The sequence below is a fragment of the Barbatula barbatula genome (genome assembly GCF_947034865.1).
Source record: "Barbatula barbatula genome assembly, chromosome: 12".
Lineage (NCBI taxonomy): Eukaryota > Metazoa > Chordata > Actinopteri > Cypriniformes > Nemacheilidae > Barbatula > Barbatula barbatula.
The window spans coordinates 72,790-96,779 of record NC_136775.1 but is presented as its reverse complement, the minus strand read 5'-3'; the positions used below and the strand labels follow the sequence as shown (position 1 = coordinate 96,779).

The following is a 23,990-nucleotide window of genomic DNA, read 5'->3' as shown; positions in this document are numbered from 1 at the left end:
ATACAATGACAGGCAGCTCTGAAGCCATACACAACACAGACAGAGCCTGAGAGTCAAAGAAAGCCAAACATTACCCACAAGACACTGCGGTCCATCCCACAAACAAACACATTATTCTGAATGAAACGAGCAGCTGCTTGGTGTGTGTGAGAAACAGAGATTTCCAGTCTAATGCGACGACTCGCTCAGAGTTAATTGCTGGCTGAACGGCGGCTCATGTTGGACAGACTGGCCATCAGCGCTTTCACTTTATGAGCGTAATAATTCCTCAGATTGACTGAAGGAGCCTCTTTAATTCCTCCGTCAAAATCACAGCTCTTCATGATGGACTCAAGCTGCTTCTGTCTCTTATAAAACAGAGAAAACTTATTAAAAATCAAAGTGATTGGAAGCACCACAACTAATATTCCTGCCAGGATGCAAGCGGAGGCCATCAGTTTTCCCACCACAGAGCCGGGAACCATGTCCCCGTATCCCACGGTGGTCATGCTGACCGTAGCCCACCACCAGCTGGCCTGAATGGTGCTCAAGTCATCGTTGTACTCCTTCTCCACCGTGTACGCCATGACGGAGAAAAACGACATGCTGACAGCCAAGTAGAGCAACAGCAGGCCGATCTCTCTGTAGCTGTTTCTGAGTGTGGTGCCGAGAGAGCGCAGGCCAGTGGAGTGACGGGCCAGTTTCAGGATGCGGAAGACCCTCATGAGCTGCAGAACCTGAGCCACTCGACCCAGGTTCACCAGTGCTGGGCTTCTCTTCGCAACCAGGTTAGCCATCAAAGTGAGATAGAAAGGTAAGATGGACACCAGGTCGATGAGGTTCAGCGGGTGTTGGAAGAAGTGCAGAAGGTCCCGCGCTACGGCAAACCTGGCCAACAGTTCAAAAGTGAACCATCCGATTCCGAACCGTTCCACGGTCTCAAAGCGCGGGTTGTCACAGGGTCTGCCGTCACCGTCCAGGAGCGTGAACTCGCTCATGCTGTTCATACACATGGTGGCCACCGAACCCAGCACGACCAGAATGGAGAAAACGCTGAAGACCCGGCTGGGCAGCGAATAGCCCGGATTCTCCATCATCAGCCAGATTCTGCGCCGGACGCTACCCAGAGGTTGCTTGTCAAACTTCCCAGAACTGCTGCATCTGACGGTGATGTGTTACACATTATACACTGCTGCGTCTGACGGTGATGCATTACACATTATACACTGCTGCGTCTGACAGTGATGCGTTACACATCATGCACTGCTGCATCTGACGGCGAAGCTTTACACATCATGCACTGCTGCATCTGACGGCGAAGCTTTACACATCATGCACTGCTGCATCTGACGGGGAAGCGTTACACATCATGCACTGCTGCATCTGACGGCGAAGCGTTACACATCATGCACTGCTGCATCTGACGGTGATGTGTTACACATTATACACTGCTGCGTCTGACGGTGATGCGTTACACATCATGCACTGCTGCATCTGACGGCGAAGCGTTACACATCATGCACTGCTGCATCTGACGGTGATGCGTTACACATTATACACTGCTGCGTCTGACGGTGATGCGTTACACATCATGCACTGCTGCGTCTGACGGCGAAGCGTTACACATCATGCACTGCTGCATCTGACGGTGATGTGTTACACATTATACACTGCTGCGTCTGACGGTGATGCGTTACACATCATGCACTGCTGCATCTGACGGCGAAGCGTTACACATCATGCACTGCTGCATCTGACGGCGATGCGTTACACATTATACACTGCTGCGTCTGACGGTGATGCGTTACACATTATACACTGCTGCGTCTGACGGTGATGCGTTACACATCATGCACTGCTGCGTCTGACGGCGATGCGTTACACATCATGCACTGCTGCGTCTGACAGTGATGCGTTACCCATCATGCACTGCTGCGTCTGACGGCGATGCGTTACACATTATGCACTGCTGCGTCTGACGGGTTACCCATCATGCACTGCTGTTTAGAATTATTGTGAGTACATTTCCAGCAGTGACAGAGACACTCAGAGCAGAGGAATCAGACAACTCGTTTCCAAGGAAACAGAAGACATTGTCGTCACAATGCTCCCAAGAGATACTGCAGGCGGAATTGATGCCACAACAGAAGCAGAATGTGGATCAGATCATTGACAACATGACATTTAGTCATCAGTACATTAGTAATGTGGGCACACGTCTGAATACAGAGTGATGAACCAGAGAGATTCTCCTGATCCTGAAATCGATGTTAAAGTGAGATTAAAAAAAACACACCTCCAACACATCTGATGGACACCAAAGAATTGCACTACGACAAGAAAGGTTAAATAAAGTTAAAGACAACCATGTTTAACACAACACTTTAATTAAGAAATGAAAACATTAAAAACAGATATGGGCTGGAGAAAAGAAATGTCTGAAACAAGAGCACACAGAAATCACACTCATCTAAAACACACTTTGTGTGAACTGAAAATCACATTCAAGCACAACGTTTCACCCTTCAACCCATCAAGATCTTATCTGCATTTACAAATGTCAATAGAAAATACTAATCAAATCAATGAATGAAATATTTTCTCATAACATCTCTGATCAAAGGAGAATCCTTACAGATATAAAAAATTCTAAACCTTCATGCTGTGTTTTTATATTGTGTGTGTTTCTAAAGCTCCACATACAATGACAGGCAGCTCTGAAGCCATACACAACACAGACAGAGCCTGAGAGTCAAAGAAAGCAAACATTACCCACAAGACACTGCGGTCCATCCCACAAACAAACACATTATTCTGAATGAAACGAGCAGCTGCTTGGTGTGTGTGAGAAACAGAGATTTCCAGTCTAATGCGACGACTCGCTCAGAGTTAATTGCTGGCTGAACGGCGGCTCATGTTGGACAGACTGGCCATCAGCGCTTTCACTTTATGAGCGTAATAATTCCTCAGATTGACTGAAGGAGCCTCTTTAATTCCTCCGTCAAAATCACAGCTCTTCATGATGGACTCAAGCTGCTTCTGTCTCTTATAAAACAGAGAAAACTTATTAAAAATCAAAGTGATTGGAAGCACCACAACTAATATTCCTGCCAGGATGCAAGCGGAGGCCATCAGTTTTCCCACCACAGAGCCGGGAACCATGTCCCCGTATCCCACGGTGGTCATGCTGACCGTAGCCCACCACCAGCTGGCCTGAATGGTGCTCAAGTCATCGTTGTACTCCTTCTCCACCGTGTACGCCATGACGGAGAAAAACGACATGCTGACAGCCAAGTAGAGCAACAGCAGGCCGATCTCTCTGTAGCTGTTTCTGAGTGTGGTGCCGAGAGAGCGCAGGCCAGTGGAGTGACGGGCCAGTTTCAGGATGCGGAAGACCCTCATGAGCTGCAGAACCTGAGCCACTCGACCCAGGTTCACCAGTGCTGGGCTTCTCTTCGCAACCAGGTTAGCCATCAAAGTGAGATAGAAAGGTAAGATGGACACCAGGTCGATGAGGTTCAGCGGGTGTTGGAAGAAGTGCAGAAGGTCCCGCGCTACGGCAAACCTGGCCAACAGTTCAAAAGTGAACCATCCGATTCCGAACCGTTCCACGGTCTCAAAGCGCGGGTTGTCACAGGGTCTGCCGTCACCGTCCAGGAGCGTGAACTCGCTCATGCTGTTCATACACATGGTGGCCACCGAACCCAGCACGACCAGAATGGAGAAAACGCTGAAGACCCGGCTGGGCAGCGAATAGCCCGGATTCTCCATCATCAGCCAGATTCTGCGCCGGACGCTACCCAGAGGTTGCTTGTCAAACTTCCCAGAATTGTTGTAAAAGTCGACGATTTCATCGAGCGAGAATGCAGAACTGCCCTCTTTGCTCTTGTCGTCCCAATCCGTCTGCTCGGGCTCCATCTTGCGATAGTGGTACGTGCCGCTGCAACAGGAGTCGATGAATAACTCGTTGATACCCCAGTACTCGATTTCTTGACTAAAGGAAAAAATACAGAGCTCAGCCATGACGTGCAGCCTTCCCGTGTTGTAGAAATGCAAAACGTAAGGAAAGAGCGCTGGATTTCGGTCAAAGTAAAACTCCTTTTCCAAGTCATCGTAATCGTCACACAATTCCAGGATCGATTCTTTGGACTGACACTGCAGCAGTCGCGCAAGTCTCGTCTCCGGAAATCGCGAGAGTCGCGTGGACAGCAGTCGACGCCTGAATCCTCCCACATTGATGCGTAATATGGCGCCCTCGTGTGGAGTACGTGCGCCCTGTCCCGTCATGCCCGAATCAGTAAAAACGAGCGATTAAAACGCCTCTCTGGGACCGCATGGACACAACTACACGGCGAAAAGAAGCTTTTTAGACCTTCACGTGGCTCTAGCGTAAACGTTTCCTCATATAAAACCTCGACGGCAGCGCGTTCAATCCGCTCGACGCGTTTCAGGAGATTTACATCGGTATAAACTCACCGCGACGTTCACCACCCGTGACTCTCACGACGCGCCGCCCGCCCACTTAAGACGGCGAAGAATGAAATCGATATAATGATGAAAAAGGACATAATAAATGAAGACACTTCACTAAACCTCGAGGAAAAAGAGATCTGCACCTGTCATGACGTACACATATGGTCAGAAGTGTCGTCGTCATCATACACCGCCTCTCGCGCTCACACGCATCTGTATAACAGTCGGTTGTTAATATGCTGTGAACAGTTTCACTTTAGTGTGACTTCTGACAGCAGAAAAAACACTGAGATTAAAAATCGACACAATTTTGACAATTATACATTTCTCGTATGACTCAAATAACATTCAGTTCAACATGCAATTTGATGTCCGCATGTAGAGGGTTTTAATGTCTCATTGTACATACACACACACACAATGTCTGCATGCAAGTATGTGTTGTAATGTAAGAGAATAGATCTACTGTCCATCCAACACATCACTGTGACCTCCGCATCTTACACACACGCACACACACACAGAGTACTATTGTCCTTCTCTACACAAAGAGTCCTGTAACACACACACACACACACAGAAGAGCCCAACACTGCCGGTCATACCAAAGAATCTGTAAGTATTTCTAATCATAATGTTTATTTCTCTTGAAGAGAATGTTGTGATAATGTAGATCGAGCGTCTCTGAATATTTGTGTTGCTCTTCATCATCAAACTGTGAAATTCTTTCTTCTGCTTTTATACATGATCTGAGTTTGACATAAACCACACAGAGGTGCATCCACACATATAATGTACAACACAATGTTTATTTATATTTTATACATTCTTTTTTATTCTAAAGGTGATAGAAACAGTGAAAATGATGCAGATACAAACCAAATCAATAAAAAAACGAAATGAAATCAATTAGTTGTTACATGATTGTAATGAATGTGATTTTCTGTGAAGGGTTTTATTTAAGCTTGAGTCTCACAATTTTACATCAAAGCTGTTTATCGACAATAAATGTGTCGTGTTGTGTGTGGTCTGCATTTGAAGTAACTTCTGACTTTCTGTTTGTGAGATTGTTGAACAGAAGTGTAACCGTCCTCCCATGAGGTTGTGTTGAGTTGAGTGTTGTTTTGTTAGTGTGTGATTTTCTCTTTTCATGAACCGTGGGAACAACCGCTGAAGATCCAGCATGGAGGTACAAAAATACCAATAGTTTCTTTTTCAAAGAGAAATGTAATGTTCTAATTTTGATGAAAAAATCATTTGTTTTGTGTGTCACTTTGATGCACGACACTTTATCCCTAACCTGTTGAGTCGCTTGAATTCAACCCCATCTTCTGTACTTGGGTTTGTGGGTTCAGTGTGGAACTGAGGACAAAATGGCAATTGTCCCAAAAATAAGATTCATGTAATGACAGAAGATAGAATTTGTCTTTTGAAAGACAGCACAATGTTTATGGATGTTGAGTTGATAGACTTTCATAAAGTGACAGTTATTATAAGTATGAAATGATGTGAGGATGTTTTAGCGTCAGGACCACAATGCTTAAGGACCAACAACATCTACATTTAGTCATTTAGCAGATGGTTTTATCCAAAGTGACTTACAGAGGAGTTAAACAACTGAACCAATTTGAACAACATAAAGACTACAAAGAGCAAAAGTGCAATAAAACTGTTCTCATATAGCCCACCACAGTCACGACTCAACAACTCATATTGATGCAGGAAAATTATGTGTGTGTGTGTGTGTGTAGGTTTATATTGTGGGCATCTGTATCGCAGTATGTGGCAACTTTCTTATCAGCATCTCCTTAAACATCCAGGTAACACCTGACACACTGTGGGTGATCACTTGTACTGTACAAACTGTGTTTTGTATAACATAATCTTTAAAATGTCAAAATAAACATCATTTCATTTGATTTAGAACCCTTTCCAGTCATGGTTGTGGGTTAAGTGTGCTTGGAGTCATGTGTGGAGGTTTTGTTTGCAGAAATACACACACGTGCGTCAGTCCCAGAGAGGAACGCGGCCGTATTACACAAGTCGGTTGTGGTGGTGTGGGATCTTGTTGATGGGTGTGGGTGAACTGGGGAACTTTGCTGCATATGGGTTTGCACCGGCGTCTCTCATCGCACCCCTCGGCTGTGTGTCTGTCATCGGTAAACCTTCTCAAACGTCATCAGAATTTTAAACACATCATACATATTTTATTCTTCCAGTGAAGGCTTGTCTTTCTCTTCCAGCGAGTGCTGTAATTTCTGTGGTGTTTCTCAAGGAAACGTTACGTGCTTCAGATATTCTGGGTGAGATGATCTTGTCTCGGATTCTCTGTTTTCTGTTGAGATTAACGGCAGAACACAAGTTCTCATACGTGTCTGTGTATTGGCTGAAACGCATTTGCTTCTTCTATGTTTGCTGACTCAAAATAACAGATTCAGTGTGTTAAAAACATCACATTTGTGTTGTTATTCTGAATGTCAGCACAGTCGTAATTAACACCTTCACCACAATACTGTATGTGCAGTTTTTCTATATCTTCTCTCTTGATGAAATAAAGTTGTCAGATTTAAATGAAGTCAAATCAAGGATGGCAGTAACAATAAAATCAAGCATCTGGAACCAAGTGATAGAAATGTTCCAGTTCTCGAAACATAAACCAAGCATGAACTGTGCTGTCAATCACACACATGCACACAGTTTCATTTATTCATTTGGCAGATGTTGTTATTATTTACAGTGACTCGATCTACGGGAATCAAACCCACGAGCACAAGTGAACAGAACACATCAAAGCAAACTACAGTACAAACTGATTTGTTATGCATCATCAAACGTGTTCAGATTGACATGGCTGTGTGTCCTGTAGTTGATTTGGAATAAATGATGTTTGTATCTTTTGTCCAGGAGGAGCTTTATCGCTCACAGGCACGTTCTTGCTGGTCACATTTGCTCCTCATTCTTCTCCTCATGTAACAGCCAACATGGTGGAGCGATCGCTGGTCAGCTGGCAGTTCCTTATTTACTTTGTACGTTTGTTATACGGTTTGAAGTCCTTACATGAGGTCATATTTTAGACATAGAAAATAAATCTGAAATATGTTTGTCTGCAGATGTTTGAGGCGATTCTCTTTGCTGTCCTGATGTATTTGTATAAATGCAGGAATATTAAACACATCATAATCATGATGCTCTTGGTGGCGCTGTTGGGTAAGAAAACATTATAAACGCAAGCTGAGTTAAATAACATTTCATGTTATTTATGTTATATTTGTTATATTTCATGTTATTACATGTTATTCATGTGTAACAGCTGCAAAAGGTGTCATTACACATCTACAGACTTTATTGGGTTGTTTTTATAATATAGCCTACTGTATAGTACACAGAAAGTATAACATCATATACATTCTTAGCAATTGACGCTTTTTTGGAGGGTCTACTAACAGGAATGCAATATAATAAATATAACTATGTAAGCATATACACCGCGGGTGCCCTTAAATGGAATTCAGCATGTCAGCCGCTGTAGTGCTTTGCAATGGAGGGGTGGAGTGAGCCTTTGGATGCTATACGTGACGTCAGCGCTATAGATGCTGCTAGATTTCACTGACTGGTCCTTTAAATGAAATGTCATCAATATCATCAAAACAAACATGTTTTTGTTGCAGCTTCATTGACGGTGATCTCTGTGAAAGCTGTTTCAGGAATGATCACAGAGACAGTTCATGGAAGTCATCTGCAGTTGACCTATCCCATCTTCTACATTATGTTCATCATTATGGTCATATCGTGTGCATTTCAGATCAAGTGCGTCTGAGCACTGAACACACATACTTTTTTTATTGACTGTCTCCCAAGGATCAGTGTTAATTCAGTTTGATGTCCTCAGGTTTCTGAATCAGGCCATGAAGATGTTTGACGCCACTGAGATTGTGCCCATCAATTACGTGTTCTTCACTGCCAGCGCTGTTGTTGCAGGTTTTACTTCATCTGATATCTAAACACTATATACATATATAGGCCTAACTGTAAATAAAACACAATATTTGTCTTTTTCTAGGGATTTTGTTTTACGAAGAATTCTATGGATTGTCTTTGATTTACATAATCATGTTTATAACCGGGTGAGTACTTTTTAAAGATTGGTTTAATTATCAGTATACAATAATAATATAAACCTAACCTGTGTGTAATTGAGCTGCATTGTGGGATTGTTCAGGTGTCTGCTGGCATTTACTGGAGTGTTTCTAATTGCGAGAGCTCGACCGAGCATCAAGATGGACCGTGTGTTAATTTCAATGGGCCAAATTCCAGGTATTCCAGTAGCCAATGACAGTCATCTGAGCGATTTAACATTTGAATTATAAGTGACTGTGTTTATTTCAGGCAAAAGTTGTACAGTTCAGCCGCAGTCAGACGACAGTAAATATGGGAAATTGGCGTCTAAATTCACCTGTAACAGCGGAATTCAGCAGGACGAAGTGTAGTCTCACAGCGCCACCTCAGCCAGACGATGAACTGCACTAATATATCAGCGTTTGTGTGTGAGACAGCAGGTCTGACTAATTCTTGTGTGTGGGAATTTTTAAAGTGTTTTATTTTAAAATGTTTCGAGAGTATTGTGATTTTTCTTTTAAGACCTATTAAAGTCCTGTAATGTAAACAGAGTTTGGTGATTGTTATCTGAAGGCAAAGCATTTACGATAATATGCAGTGTGTGTGTGAAGAGAAGCACACAAATTATTTTAACAACACTTTCTTATTTGGTCATAAGCTTAACAGAAATTAAGCCAGAATGACAGAATTTTTTTATTTTTACCACAAATCAAATTAACCCGCGTACTGTAGCAGTTTACGGACGTAAAACTTTAACTAATTTATGGTGCATTTAGCTGTAAACATGCTGAGCCAACAAAAACGGAAAAACAGCAGTCTATTTAGAGCCCTTAAAATAACACATTGAACATGTTTGCTCATGCAACGTTCAGTCTCTGGGGTTAAATATCAACAATGATCTGAGCATAACGGTACTGCAGCGATGAAGGGTTACGCAGGAGAACAACACCGCGCTGCTCCTGCGGCTGCTGCAGTAACAAACGCAGGAGTCCAGACACGCTGATGTACGCTAGCGCTTCACCGCAGCCGGCAGCCAGAGAGAAATCGCCTTCCACTACCCAGCCCAGCGTCAGCCGACTGCAGTGAGACAACACACTGGGCAGAGGCTGCGGCCACACGCCTCTAATGAGACCGACGGGCAGAGCCTTGCTGGGGTTCATATGAGGGGCGGAGCTTGAGCCTTTAGAGGCGTGGCTGGCTTTGTGTTTGCTATTTATCATGTTCTTGACGTGGTCTTTGTGGAGGGGCTCCAGGGGTCCGCTAATGCGTCTGTCTTTAAGCAGAAGCTGGAGATCAGAGACAGTGGGGATGCACACCATGGCGTGTAGAGCTGGCTGACCCTTACTCATCAAACGCAAACGCACCCACAACAGACTCCGCCCCCACTCTTCCTGCAGCGCCGCAGCCACCTCGGGGGTTAATGGCGGATGGGTCACTGGTCGACTGCGAGAAGGACAACACCACACTGACAGCTGCCTCAAAACCCTCAGACTCCTGAAACACACGATTCACATGACGTTACAGAGGGTACACACTGTGATGGAAATGCATGGAAAACCCTGAAGGATACCCCGCCGTAATATGAAAATTAGGTTATGAATTATTCACTCTCAGGTCATACAATAACTCTGGGACACTAGGGGCTTTCTCATTATAAAATCTTAATTTGTGTTGCTAAAATGAACGGAGGTCCTGGGGTTATCGTACGACTTCAGGGTGAGTAATTCATGACATCATTTTTATTCTACAGTAGAGTATCCCTTTAACTGATGAAGAAATCTAGTCCTCTCTGTCCTTTGTCTATTTCTGGAAATGTTCACACGTTCGGTACATCAGTGTCAGGAGTTTAAATATGGATGGAAAACTACACGCATTATAGCAAAGCACTGATTTGCCTACAAACCCAAAGGATAAAAACATCACTTATTCAAAAGCACAGATGAAAAATGTTGTTTCTTCCTCTCTGAACACCTATCTCCATCAAACCACATCCCTTCAAACTTGAGATAAATACTGTGTTGATAGTTCTCTGACCTGAGAAGGGTGAATTCTGGTGGTCCGGTTCTGCAGATGCTTGAGGTTCCTTCGTTCAGCTTCACTAACTCCTCCCACTCCTCTGTCAGCTGTTGCCAAGGGCAACAGAATGGCGCAAGACATCCATGTTTAATGTAGTTAGTGCGTTTTGATGGAGGACGCCTGAAATAGTGAAATATTTAATTGAATTTCTTTATCAAAATCAAACCCACTCTTAAAAGGTTTTTCCCCAAGGTTTTAACACTGTGAAGCCCTAACCCAAACCTTTATGTTGTCTTTCCAAAATCACACTCGCCTTTTAAACTTTTCTATAAGCTCCGCCTCCTGCTCTGATTGGAAGAGCGTCCCTGCAGGGCAGTCTGGGTAACCGTGAGGAAAATGAGGTTGACCCTTAAACTGAGAATGCTTGACACTCATGTGCAGACCACCGACACGGACACCTCGATACACCTATAACACACCAGTGATTCATACACAGATCTAAAGACAATCTAAATCTGAGTTTTGCATTTGTTGTCATAATGAAAGAACATTTTAACTGAAGAATCGCTGTTCGTCTCTGACCGGGGTGTCCAAAGTCAGTCCTGGAGGGCCCCAACACTAGATCTCCAGGAGCAAGTTTGAACAGAAATATTGTATAACAGTCCTGTTGTGTTTAAAGCTTTATCCCTCATGGATGTCATCTGTTTAGATTAGATGTGGTGAAGTTTGTACCAGAGGGATCCAGAAGGCCATGCCCCAGCCTTTTGGAAGCAGAAGATCCCAGCCAGACCCCCAGTGTCTCCGTTCCTCACCGCGCACTCGACCTGGCTGATGAACCAGCAGCACCGGAACACAACCCTGAGGTGGAGCGACCAACCTGGATCCTGGAACCAACGCCTCGCTCCTCATCCTGTTGAGCTCCTGACACACACACACAAATGAACCGCTATTAAGATAAAACAGTATTATGACATATATAGCAAACATGGGGCAGTGTGTGCATTAGAACGTGTGTTTATTTACCTGTTGGGACATTTGGTTGTGTGTCACACTGTGCCGAACAGATGCATCCCACAGTGCACTTTCACTGCAGTGAGCTGCAACTCCTCTGAGAGTCAAATCTCTCACTCGGCACTCATCTAACACACGCACACACACACATTTGCACAGTGACAATATTCATAATTTTCCTCACACAGGAAATACATTTCCTCAAACTGGTGCAGTGAGATGGGTGCTTGACGCGTGAGAGAGGAACAGGCCTCAGAACAGACCCTGCCAGGATTCGAACCTGGTTCATCTGCATGGAAACGCAGAGGCTCCCAGAGCTCAGGGTCAAACACACACAGCGTGTACCTGCGCACGGCTGTAGGCCAGGAATGGTTTTAATGCGTCTCTGAGGTAAACTGAGTCTGGGGTCATCGACAGTCAGTCCTAACACACAGCCAGCTGGAACCTCTCCTGTTGAACAAACTCCTGAAACACACACATTCACTTAAGCAAACGGTGATACATCACAGACATCACATTCTCAAAGAAATTGTAAAAAAGCATGGGAATGTGCTTTATGGCATGCTAATGTTCGGTTTGAAAATGTTCATCACAGCAGTCAGTCTGAAAAGGGCATAAAACACAAGCACATGCGTCATCTTCACCTCTCAAAAGCTGAAATGTGTCTGTCTGTTGTTGATGGAGCTTCATGTTAGTCTGATCTTTACTGTGATTGGGCCACCAGAAATCTGATGGCTTGACCGTCTCTTTGTCCTGCACGCATGACATCATCTATATGTGAATGCCTGAGTGACATCTTGGCATGAATGTGCTGTCATCACTGATCTCTCACCTCATTGGCTGGCTGAAGTGTGTCCGTGAGAACCATATGGGCCAGAGGACCAATCAGACGATAACGCACAATCTCCATGGTGAGGTCACTAAACAGATTATTATGAATCATCACAGGAATGAAATAATGCAGCAACAACCTCATATCTGATTCAATGATGAGTGTCTGGAGAATAAAACCATCCGTGCATGAGAATCAAGACAGAATGTCTCATGCAGTTTAAGCCCTGAGTTTCTTTACCAACCTCACTCTTACATTCAATTTTCAATTCAATTTTATTTATATAGCGCTTTTCACAATTTGTATTGTTCCAAAGCAGCTTTACATGGGAAAAACCCCCCAGAAAACACAAAAAGGTTAAACACAGAACATGAATAGTTTAACTAGTTATTAAAAAGACCTAGTAAATAATATCTAATGTCAGCATCTCCTGGTGGTTTATTTTGTATAGTTTGCATTAAGCGAATGCTTGTCTGTAAAGATGTGTCTTTAATCTAGATTTAAATTGGGCGGTGTCTGATCCTGGAATAATATCAGGAAGGTTATTCCAGAGTTTAGGTGCTACGTATGAGAAAGCTCAACCCCCTTTGGTGGATTTAGTTATTCTAGGTGTTGTCAGAAGTCCTGAGTTTTGAGATGTTAGAGAGCGTGATGGGTTGTAGTGTGATAGAAGCTCTGTTAGGTAGGTAGGGGCTAAACCCTTTAAGGCTTTATAAGTGATTAAAAGAACTTTAAAGTCAATACGATACTTAATGTGTAGCCAGTGAAGGGTTGATAACATTGGGGTTATGTGATGGTGTTTTCTGAACTAACTGTAGTTTGTTTATTGATGATGAAGGACAAACACTAAGTAGTGCATTACAGTAGTCAAGTCTTGAGGTCATAAATGCATGAATAAGCTTCTCCGCGTCAGCAACACAGAATATTTCGTAATTTGCCAACATTTCTAAGGTGGAAAAAAGCTGTTTTTGTGACATTTGAGATGTACATGCATCTTACATGCATTAAACTGTCGGCACAAGGTCAAAGAACACACATACCAATTAAACGTACACCTAAAATATTCACGAAACACAAATGAATACTGATGTTGGACATGATCACAGCTTTAGGCGTTTTACATTTACCTGATTGTGATGGCAGTATCAGCTGACCCCCAGCACACGGGGGTCCCAGCAGCCCGCGTACAGTCACCCAAAAGCTTTTTGGAGGGAGTGTTACTGCAGTCGACTTCATTATCTCTCTTCCTCTTCTGCCCTACAAGCGTCCCTTCAACAGAACAAATCTCCTCAGAGGTGGACAAAACCTCAAAACACTGACACACCAGCTGCAGCTCAGACACAACTTCCTGAGAAACAGTGAGAGAGAGATTTATTTAGTTAATAAATCATTGTGGTGAGGAAGGCGGGACGAGAGCCGCGAGGTGGGGCCGGTGGCGTGAGTGATAGTTGGAATCAGCTGTGTGCGCACTGGTCCCGCATATCTCACGGAGGAGATCGGGAGCTTAAGAGGAAGAGCGGCAGGACGGCAGGAAGAGAGGACCGGGCATGTGTTAAGTTTGTGTTTATGTTCTTGCGGCCAGCAGTCTACCGTGAGGTAGAGACAGTCTACCATAAAGTTTGTTAAATGTTCGCCGGTTCCCGCCTCCTTCCTTCCCTTTTATGGATCTTTGTGACAGTGGTGCAGAAATCCGGGAGGAAGGAAAAACATGTTGTCCAGGAGCCCTCACTGCAAATGCACGTGAATTTTACAATACCTGATAGCTAACAGTCTAGTGCTAATTTGCCTTATAGCTAAAATTTACAAACTGAAAAAATGTCAGTTGTTCTATTCAATGCAAATGCACGAAAGAGTGTAACACTTATCAGGAGTTGGACACACACCCAAATCCGGTCAAAATTATATCTAAAAGTAATTTTTTTTGTGAAATACACAACACAGAATGTTATATCGCATGCAGGGGAGGGGATTCTCAGCAGAAAGTGAATTTTCTTTACAAATGCTGATTTTGTGGAATTGGCAGTATGTGTGAAAGCACAAAGAGCGTGTGCTGCTCATATACTGTACACACTGCAAACAGATGAGTGTGAAAGAGGAGTTACACAACAACGTCTCTCTCTTTGTTTGAGACACTCGGAGCCATCGGCGCTCATCTGTCACTTTTATTAGATAAATGTTTCACCGCTTTAAGGACCGGATGGATCCAGATCCACAGCTGTCTGTGTGATGTATGAGGGGCCCGGGGTCTCCACAGGAAGTCAGCGGGTCCCAGAGAACCGTGAGGATACTCATCCGCTCTGTACAGGTGAACACTGCCCTGACGAGAACCTGAAAGAAACAACCCTGCACCAAACGTGGGACCTACAAAACAAACACACACCATCTTATAGGCAACATCAACACAAATGACTGAAAATAAGCAGTGAACTGCACAACAACACAGCCTGCGCTGACACACACACCTGTGTCTTTGCTGGTGAGTCTGCAAAGTGCACTCAGTATTTGTTCTTCAGAACCTTGAAGCTCCAAACAACAGAAATATGACAAATCCTGAAAGACACACAAAGCAGAGGGACCGATTCCATTATAACCATTATTTATAACATTATGAGTCTTTGCTCGCTCTCACCCGGGTCAAATCATTTATTGGGTTGGGTACAGAAGTACCTCTGTATCCAGTATGTAACTGTACCGAATCAAAACGCAGATTTCGGTGCCACTTAAATCCTGACTGAGCCGTCGATTGAGACATTTGCCTTCATTCACGTGAAGTCAGAAAGCTCAGAAAATACAAATCCAACACATCTTAAACAATAGGTTAAAGCAGGCATCCTCAATAGGCGGACCGTGGTCAGGATCCGGACCTTTGCTTCGTTCCATCCGGACCGCCAGACAGCCTAATAAACCATTTAAAACTTTTGACTATTTTGGTTGTTTAAATTGAGCCGTGGGTTTTCACAACGGAGAATCACATCACACGCGCTCTCAGGAACTATGGCCTAGTGGTCAGAGCGTTGGCCTCGTGATCAGAAGGTTTGAATCTCAGTGCCAGCAGGTCATGACTGAAGTGCCCTTGAGCAAGACAACTTACCCCTGATTACTCTGCAGTAATGTGCCACTGTAAAAAACTACTTGTAAGTCGCTTTGGATAAAAGCATCTGCCAAATGAATAAATGTAAATCTATATGCACCTCATGGCAAAGAACTCTCTGAGGATCTGAAAAAAAGAATTCTTGCTCTACATAAAGATGGCCTAGGCTATAAGAAGATTGCCAAGACCCTGAAACTGAGCTGCAGCATGGTGGCCAAGACCATACAGCGGTTTAACAGGACAGGTTCCACTCAGAACAGGCCCCGCCATGGTCAACCAAAGAAGTTAAATGCTCATGCTCAGCGTCACATCCGGAGGGAAATAGACGTATGAGTGCTGCCAGCATTGCTGCAGAGGTTGAATGTGGTTAGCCTATATATATATTTATATGTTATATTATATGTTCCTTATATACATATATAAAGGGATAATCCATGGCTAGCTGCGCATTTAAGGATTTAATGCACAGTTATTGCGGTTTCAGGTGCAATTATTGATCAGACAGTTCATAAACAGCACCATATATATATATATATACATATAGATTATATATTACAATATGCATTTCATATTATTCATTTAATCCGTCTTCTGTGAATACTTGACAAATGAGGGGGGAAAAATTACCTTTCCCTCAACAGGTATTGTTCTGGCTAATTTTCAAAGACAGATTTTTAAAGGGGATAATTTACAAAAACCTCATCGGATATAGACAATATAATTACAATTATGACCCATTTTGGATCCAAACCAGTGCATTTCGCCAAAAAGTGACACGTTTGCATCCCTGAGGACTGTAAGTACATTGTATAATGTATGTGTAAAACCAGTGTGTGTGTGTGTGTGTGTTACCTGCAGTAAGGCGTGTGTGTTCATAGCTCTGTAACTGGATCTGTAGGTTTTTGCAGTTGGTTTGTGTGGCAGACAGTAACTCCATCTTTTCAGCATGTGGAAGCGTTTGGCATGCCAAATGTGTGTCTCAAGCCACTTATTCTTCTTCTGTCTGCGATTAAACTCGAGAAGCAGGTTGCCATGACGACGACGAGCTTTGCGACTTCTCCTTTTGGGCAACTGTTTCTTGTCTTTCTCTGTTTGCTGACTGCGCTCCATCTAAATATACAGGCACAAAAACAACACGGATATGACAATAAGAATCCCAGAATTCTCACTTGACATGCAGCACTGCTCGTGTGACCCATTCTCAAACAAACACACAATCATTTTATTATACAAACGTCCTGGGGCGCGTGTGTGTAGGGCGGTAGTTTAGGGAGCACAGTACCAGTTTATGGGCACCCTCGCGCAGACGGCTCGGCAGTCTTTTGGTGTTGTGGCTCATGGCTCGTCTGCGCATGTGTTTTGGCAGTGCGTTGAATACGTGACAGCTGCCTGCAGGTTTACTGACAGCCTTCAGCATGCCGTTGACTTCTGCTGCACGAGCATTTGCAAAGTGAGACGCTGCAGGAAAATGAGAGAACAAACAATCCGGTGTCATTATTTGATTGTGGAATCAAATCTCTAATAGCTGACTGTCTTCTGAGCACAGAAAGAAATGTAATAGAGAGAAATGGCGGGGCCCTTCTGTCATGTTGCCTCCGGAGTCACGCTGCTGGACTAACATGCATTCTTAGAACTTGTTGCGATAAAGTAGAATACATGGAAGTACGAGTAAGAAATGCGACGGATGGGGAGATTATCAGTGAGTTTTAAACATCACTTGAACGTGTTATTCACACGTTCAAAGTCATTTGAAACACGTAAAACCCTGAAAGCGTTCACTGGATCTCATGCTGTAACTTCTTGATGAGTCAGGATTGAATGCACTTTGTACACTGATGCACAAACACACGTGCACGCACCGAGAGATAAATGTGTCTCATATGGACGAGAAGGTTGTTAGTGTGTTTCACAAGGGTTTGGTTATTGAATGAGGTCAGATATCTGGCTCACCTGTGATGTATTTAGGCAGATCTCGACTGTAACCCTGACCACCAGTCTGATGACCTCTGACCCAGCCACTGGCAAGTGACCCCTGACCTCTTTCAACATTGCGACCTACAGATGATAAAAACCATTGTGAACATCTGAAAACATCCAACAACGGTGAAGAGAAGGAAAGACATTGTGAACATCACCTGTGCTGCTGTACGTCACGTTTCTCGGCTGATTTTTCATCTTTTTCTGTCTCATTCTGTCTTTAGCTCCAGTCATCTTCAATAACAACAACAATAATATAATATTCAAAATAAATATTCAGATTCATCCATTTCAATCTATCATCACACGTATATACGGTACAGTATAGAATGTATTATACACATGCTACTCTTAGTAATATAGAATCATCAATTTCTACTGTGAAAATAAAACATTTCGTTCATTCAGTATACCGAATGAATCTTCAAACGTTTGCAATTTTTGATGAAAACGTTAAATATAGAAAATGTATGTAACAGCGTACAGTATGTCATTTACCTTGAACGCGATGAAACGAAACTATTTATAATTTTTGATTTCGAAGCAACTGAATTGGTTTCAGTGAAATCTTCCTGTTTGTTCGACGCAGCACGAGCCTTAACACACGTGCGCGCTCACTTCCGGCTCTGGGGGCGTATGGGAAATGAAGTCCCTTCCGAATTCTACGGAACTTATTCAACAGAAGCATCTAGTTGTACGTTTATAAAAATAAACAATTCATTCTTATTCTTTTTAATACTGTATGTTTCACCGTTTGTGAGGATACGGTGTCATTATCAACCACTGAACACACACGACAAGATCACCACATTTCAATCTTAAGTCAACAGACTGTATGGAGAAAAAGAAAATGCTCAATGGGTCATTCTACGGAAATGTCAATTTGTCTGTCCCTAGCCTTTACAGAAATATTACACTTGAAAAACACTTTAGGGTTACAATTTTTTTGTAATTTAAAATGAAACAATATGTCATTTGAACAATTTCACCTTTTTGAGCCATCAATTTGGCAATATTTGGTTTTTATTCATTAATTAGAATTCCAAGCACCACAGAAGTCATGTACAGAGGGAAAATGCTTTATTTTTAGGTCAAAAACTGTGTTTTCTTCCATTTAAAATACAATAATGTGTCCATAACTATCAAATATATGATGTAAATTACATAAAAAAACTAAATGCTAAATAAATATTATAAAATATATAATGAAAGTAGTGGTCCCCTGGAGTGGTGTCACTGGTGTTACCTTTTAACAAAAAGCTCCTATCTTTAAATAAAAATCACACTGATGACATCACTTGACTTCCTTCTTCCAATTTCCTGGAGATCTATGAAGAGAAGCCCATGGTAAGTCCACTGTCTCTTTTCAATTATCAGAAATCTTCTCATTTATCTCATGATTTCATATGAAGCTTTTAGTCAAAGTCACTGGTATGACCTCCTTTATTATTTGGGAATTGTAAGAAACTAGAATACAAATGGATTAAACTACTTAATTTAGTGAGTATACAATGATTGACAACATGTGGTTTGATACCTTGCAGCAGCCATTTTGTAAAATGCAGTTTTCATGAAAATTGTCACTGGTGTTACTGTCACTGGTGTCACCTTCCTTATGGGTAACACCAGTGAAGATCAGTAACACCAGTGACTCCCTTTTATAAACTTTGTTCAAAGCTATTCATTTAGTTCTTTTGCATAAAATAGCACTAAATCACATTGCGATTCTAACTTTTCTTTGTCATTGTTAATCCTCCTTTGGTCAGGTATTTCTAAATTGAGGGTATGGCTAAACGGAGTGCAGCTGAGAAACAACAACTATACAGAAAGCGTTTGGATGCTGATCCTGAACGCAGAACAGAGTATTTGCAGAAAAGGAAACAGAGCTATCTCCATGACATTGACACACAAAAAAGAAAGAGAATAAGTGATTTGAGTGAAAGGGAGAAGAGATATGAGCGAAAGGCATGGAGGGTCCGTCAGCAAAGATGCAGGCAAAGAGTCAGAGTAGAAGCATTGACACCCCCATCATCACCAGATAGATCAGCGTTTCAAGGTACAAAACTTTTCTCTAGTCACATCTGGATTTGCTTCCCTGGCTATTCACACCAATATCATCTCAAATAACCTTTTCACTAACTCCTTCCCTATCACCTTTTCTTAACATTCGCACGCACGCACGCACGCACGCACGCACACACACACACACACACACAGAAAAAGAGAGACACATGCTTAGACATACAGAGAGAGCAAGAGAGGGTTAAATGAGTAAGAACTTTTTTTTCAAGAAAGTATTTTGCTTTAAAGCCTAATTCTTAAGTGTAGCCGAAATCAATGAAACTAAAGCATTGTATCATTGCTTGTTTATAACTCGTCATTCAGTCACACTTTTAACAAACCTGATTGAAATAAATGAAACAAAATCTCTTTATTAGTTAGATTATCATAAATTTTCTGTACCTCTGACTGCATGTACTTAATTATTTTTTTAATAATATTTCATAAACACCTTTAATATTGCTAAAAAAGTAAGGTAACACCAGTGACAAAACAAATGTGTATGCTGTCTTTAAGTACATGCACACAAAAATTAAGCTGTCATTTATGTGTACTCATAAAGTCAAAGGGTAACCTAATAATGTGGTCTAAGTTTAAATGTTAGAAAAATAAATCACTTTTAAGACATCTTGCCATACCAAAAGTGGACGTTTCTGTAGAATGACCCTCATGTGATCAAAACAAGTACTTTTATTTTTTTTCTACACATATTTATGAGATGTTGACAGTTATTTCAAGAAAAAACCAATGAAAAGACCAAGAAGGGAGGGTGACATTGAGACTATTTTCCTACGGAGGGAAGCATTTTATATATGTTGAACACTTTCTCCAAAAAGTCTCTAAATCTTGAGTTAGATTTAAAACCTTTGTTTGTGTGTATGATTTTGATCAATCATGCTTTGTGCTGTATTGTAGATATGTAACAGGTATTAATTGTGTTTTATTTTAAATTCACACAAAATCCTAATATTTTCATGTGATCTTCCCTCTTAAAGCCGGTTTTCCTCCATAAGTGAAAGTTTAACCGAGTGAATGCAGTAGCACGTTGGGTTGTATGTTAGTGTAATGTTGGCCTGTGAAGCGTGTCTGCTGATATCTTTTCTATGTTCGACTGTTTGATAGGAGAAGGCTGATTAAACTTGCACTACATTGAATGCAACACATATTTACTGTATTTTCATCTCATGCAGGTATGTTTATGAATTGTTTTTGTGATTTCTTTGTTATTTGTGTCCCAACCGTATTGGTTATATAAAATGCTGGAATGTGGGTGATTTAAAGACATATTATTTGAGCTTGGTTTGTGTCAATGTATATTAGGATATATATATATATATATATATATATATAAATTTATATTGTATTCTTTCACTAACTATTGATAAACCTGATGTGAAATTAATTATTACCATTTTCTTCATTACTGTAAATGAGATTTATCACTGTGCATTGTGAGCTTGCTTCAGTCCGCGGGAGGTCTGAGCAGAGCGAGGAGAAGGCTGATTAAACTTGCACTACATTGAATGCAAGAAATATATCAATGCACAAAACAAACAAACACACACCAAGTACATTTCAATCCCTTCCACTGCAGCGTCACAAATGTTCCTCCCACACTGCGCTCATTACCCACAATGCATCTGTGTTCTCTAAGGCACTGATGTGATTTGGAAACTCTAATGCACAAACTCATGAGGGGAAGGTCAATTATTGCACTTATTATACACTGCAAAACATAAAAACATTTAACGTCCAGTGGTGAGTTTGGGTGTAAATACACATCAGCAATCTTTGGAGATCAGTTCAATTTTCCCCGGCAGCTGAAAGAAAGAAAACAAGAAATAAATATTTGTACATATTTTTAAATAGATTGTGTCCATATTATCTATTTAAATAAAAGTAAAACTGTCTGTCTGATAAGTAAGATCTGAACCATTGTAGTGCCTGTCCCTCAATACAGGTATAATTGTGTAAGCGATCTAGAAGTATGTTTTGGTCTACAGTATCAAACGCAGCACTAAGATCAAGCAGGACCAGGAGTGAGACGTTACCTTTATCTGATACTATAAGCAGGTCGTTTGTCATTTTTACGAGCGCAGTTTCAGTGCTATGATGCAGCCTAAAGACTGACTGAAATTTTTCGTGTATATCATTATTTTGTAAGAAAGCGTATAACTGAGTGGACACTACTTTTTCTAGTAATTTTTACAGGTAAGGGAGATTTGAAATCGGTCTATAGTTTCCTAGTTCGTTTGGATCTAAGTTTGGTTTCTTGATTAGAGGCTTAATGACGGCCATCTTAAAGAGTCCTTGGACATGGCCTAGATTAATTGACGAGTTGATAATGTTATAAATGGGCTCAATTGCAAAGGGTAGTAACTCTTTTAATAATTTAGTTGGTATGGGGTCTAGTAAGCAAGTTGTAGGTTTAGATGTTGCTATAAGTTTAATTAAATCTTCCCGTTTTACAGGTGAAAAACACTGTTGCCTTTCTTCTGGGGCGATGGTTGGTACTAATTCATAGGACATACTTGGAGTTTGAGTTTTTACTATTTTGTCTCATATGTTTTCAATTTTCTCTGTAAAGAATTCATTGCTACCAAGGTGCGGCGGGATATTCTGGTCAGATGATGTCTGTTTATTTGTTCATTTAGAAACTGTGCTAAATAAAAACCTTGGATTGTTTTTGTTCGTTTCTATCAGGTTACGGAGGTGCTCAGACCTCATTCATGCCATGAGTAATGTGACCCATCGAAATTCATGTCACGTGATCATCCAGTTCCAACTGTAATAAGGGTTAGAACCTCTTTCTTTCAAAATGATGAATGATGTTGCTAAACCAAAAGTATAAGACATATGATCATAATTTGGAAAAAGAAATTCATTTACATTTAGTCATTTAGCAGACGCTTTTATCCAAAGCGACTTACAAAGAGTTCGGGGAGCAATAAGCGATATGTCATAAAAGAGCAATAGTACATTAGGTGCTAATAGCAGTTCTTTACCTACTAAATCTCCAAATCATTTTAGCATAAACTGCAGATGAGCTTTAGAAAGCATTAGTTTTTTTTCTAATGGCTTGCTTTCTTGATCTTTAAGCCAATGAAGAAGAGTCCTACCAGCTGCATCTGTCTTCTCATCGTCCGGCTGTAAAACCTCAAGCATAGGCCCTGCAAATACACACACGCACAGGTTTAGCCTAGCAAGATGCAGCATTTTTATGTTAACAAGCCAGCGGAGAACTGGCTCTCCGGCTTGAGTCTGGTTTCTTCCAAGGAAATTTATACTTAAATAATGCATTTAACGTATTAGTCAGACTAAAATCGCAAAGAAACTTTGCTCCCTAGGAATGTCATTTGTTCTCTCAATGATAGTATTGCACATTTTCTTTTGATTTGTTGATAATGTTGATAAAGTATCTCTAGCTTATCTTTTGAAAGACTTGCAATAATACCATTGAGTGGTACAATTGTATGTATATACTGTAGATAATGTGTCTGTACCTTATCTATTTTATATTGCTTTTAAGTTATTCTGTCTGTATATAGAATAACCATTTTAAAGTAAAAAGAATTAAGAACTGTCTCAAAGTTTTCAAAGAAAACATATCAGTAGTGCTAGAGAGAGAACTCTATCCTTAAGAAGTTACATACTGAAGTCCTTTCATACACATATCAAATCACTTAACATTGTTTACCACACTGCATCACAGCCCTAGCGAACACAAAAGCTCATCTTGTATAATGTGAAGCATCACAGATTATTGTGGTTTTTGGAACAGCAAAACAGAATGAGAGAGCGTCTGCAGTAAGTGTGTCATATTTGTTTGCTACTGTACTGAAACGTCTTTGTCTAGCATGCAGTAAACCCTTCTTGACAATCTTTCTTCTATTACCAAGCATTCCTTGTGGTTAAAGTAGGTAAAGAGTTAAAGTACAGATTTGTTTTGGACAGCCGGCTGCAGATTGGACATCTGGAATATGTGAGAACAGTTCCTCATACCCCCATCCTTTGCAGGCTGAGCGGGAGAAATCCCCCGTGTAGACTGTGTAACGGCTGCTCTATCCATGCGTGCAGAAGAATCCTCAGCCTGTCTGCAACATGCTGTGGGTGTTGAGCTTGGTTCCGCTGGAGTGAGCCCTAGAGCTGTGGTATCTGCTGATGTCTTCTTTAGATCTGGGCTGGGTTCCTCTGATGTGGGTTCTAGAGCTGTAGTAGTATCTGCTGACATTGACTCTGGAGCTGAGCTCGGTTCCACTGGAGTGGGTTCTAGAGCTGCAGTATCTGCTGATGTCTTCTCTAGATCTGGGCTGGGTTGCACTGATGTGGGTTCTAGAGCTGTAGTAGTATCTGCTGACATTGACTCTGGAGCTGAGCTCGGCTCCACTGGAGTGGGTTCTAGAGCTGCAGTATCTGCTGATGTCTTCTCTAGAT

At 41.8% G+C, this 23,990-nt stretch overlaps 4 protein-coding genes across 6 annotated transcripts; 1 reads left to right on the top strand and 3 right to left on the bottom strand.

Annotated features, from left to right (window-relative positions):
* Positions 1–191: 191 nt before the first annotated feature.
* Positions 192–1,273, bottom strand: LOC306901286 (delayed-rectifier potassium channel regulatory subunit KCNS2-like; the record flags this gene model as incomplete). Its single annotated transcript, XM_079468964.1, has 2 exons — positions 192–1,140; positions 1,233–1,273. 2 exons carry the CDS (start codon positions 1,271–1,273, stop codon positions 192–194), a joined length of 990 nt encoding a protein of 329 aa, XP_079325090.1.
* Positions 1,274–2,351: 1,078 nt separating this feature from the next.
* LOC306902176 (delayed-rectifier potassium channel regulatory subunit KCNS2-like) lies at positions 2,352–5,331 on the bottom strand. 2 transcript variants are annotated; one of them, XM_079470542.1, is made up of 2 exons: positions 4,596–4,653; positions 2,352–3,973 (listed from the first exon to the last, which is right to left on the bottom strand). In XM_079470542.1, exons 1-2 carry the CDS (start codon positions 4,637–4,639, stop codon positions 2,869–2,871), a joined length of 1,149 nt encoding a protein of 382 aa, XP_079326668.1. In that variant the 5' UTR covers positions 4,640–4,653; the 3' UTR covers positions 2,352–2,868. The 2 variants fall into 2 exon arrangements, with proteins under 2 accessions (XP_079326668.1, XP_079326667.1); XM_079470541.1 differs by having other exon boundaries at positions 2,352–5,331.
* On the top strand, positions 4,194–9,118 carry nipal2 (NIPA like domain containing 2). Of its 2 annotated transcripts, none has more exons than XM_079470544.1 (11): positions 4,194–5,071; positions 6,204–6,272; positions 6,443–6,611; positions 6,696–6,755; positions 7,357–7,478; positions 7,563–7,659; positions 8,121–8,259; positions 8,342–8,430; positions 8,513–8,576; positions 8,672–8,766; positions 8,839–9,118. In XM_079470544.1, the coding sequence occupies exons 3-11, from the start codon at positions 6,524–6,526 to the stop codon at positions 8,937–8,939; spliced, it is 855 nt and encodes a 284-aa protein (XP_079326670.1). In that variant the 5' UTR covers positions 4,194–5,071; positions 6,204–6,272; positions 6,443–6,523; the 3' UTR covers positions 8,940–9,118. The 2 variants fall into 2 exon arrangements, with proteins under 2 accessions (XP_079326670.1, XP_079326669.1); XM_079470543.1 differs by having other exon boundaries at positions 4,241–5,641.
* pop1 (POP1 homolog, ribonuclease P/MRP subunit) lies at positions 8,804–18,172 on the bottom strand. Its single transcript, XM_079470540.1, has 16 exons — positions 17,994–18,172; positions 17,654–17,729; positions 17,469–17,573; positions 16,801–16,976; positions 16,371–16,628; positions 14,890–14,977; positions 14,610–14,788; positions 13,555–13,775; positions 12,428–12,515; positions 12,240–12,348; positions 11,941–12,060; positions 11,608–11,723; positions 11,317–11,505; positions 10,898–11,052; positions 10,603–10,764; positions 8,804–10,062 (listed from the first exon to the last, which is right to left on the bottom strand). The coding sequence occupies exons 2-16, from the start codon at positions 17,727–17,729 to the stop codon at positions 9,450–9,452; spliced, it is 2,655 nt and encodes an 884-aa protein (XP_079326666.1). The 5' UTR covers positions 17,994–18,172; the 3' UTR covers positions 8,804–9,449.
* Between the last annotated feature and the right edge of the window lie 5,818 nt (positions 18,173–23,990).

Coding starts and splice junctions, on each gene's coding strand:
- nipal2 (XM_079470543.1), top strand. Junction 6,612..6,695: donor CGGCTGTGTGTCTGTCATCG/GTAAACCTTCTC, acceptor TTTCTCTTCCAG/CGAGTGCTGTAATTTCTGTG. Junction 8,431..8,512: donor TGCCAGCGCTGTTGTTGCAG/GTTTTACTTCAT, acceptor GTCTTTTTCTAG/GGATTTTGTTTTACGAAGAA.
- pop1 (XM_079470540.1), bottom strand. CDS start 17,729: ATGACTGGAGCTAAAGACAGAATGAGACAGAAAAAGATGAAAAATCAG. Junction 17,574..17,653: donor CGTGACGTACAGCAGCACAG/GTGATGTTCACA, acceptor TATCATCTGTAG/GTCGCAATGTTGAAAGAGGT. Junction 12,516..13,554: donor GATACTGCCATCACAATCAG/GTAAATGTAAAA, acceptor TAATCTGTTTAG/TGACCTCACCATGGAGATTG.
- LOC306902176 (XM_079470541.1), bottom strand. CDS start 4,266: ATGACGGGACAGGGCGCACGTACTCCACACGAGGGCGCCATATTACGC.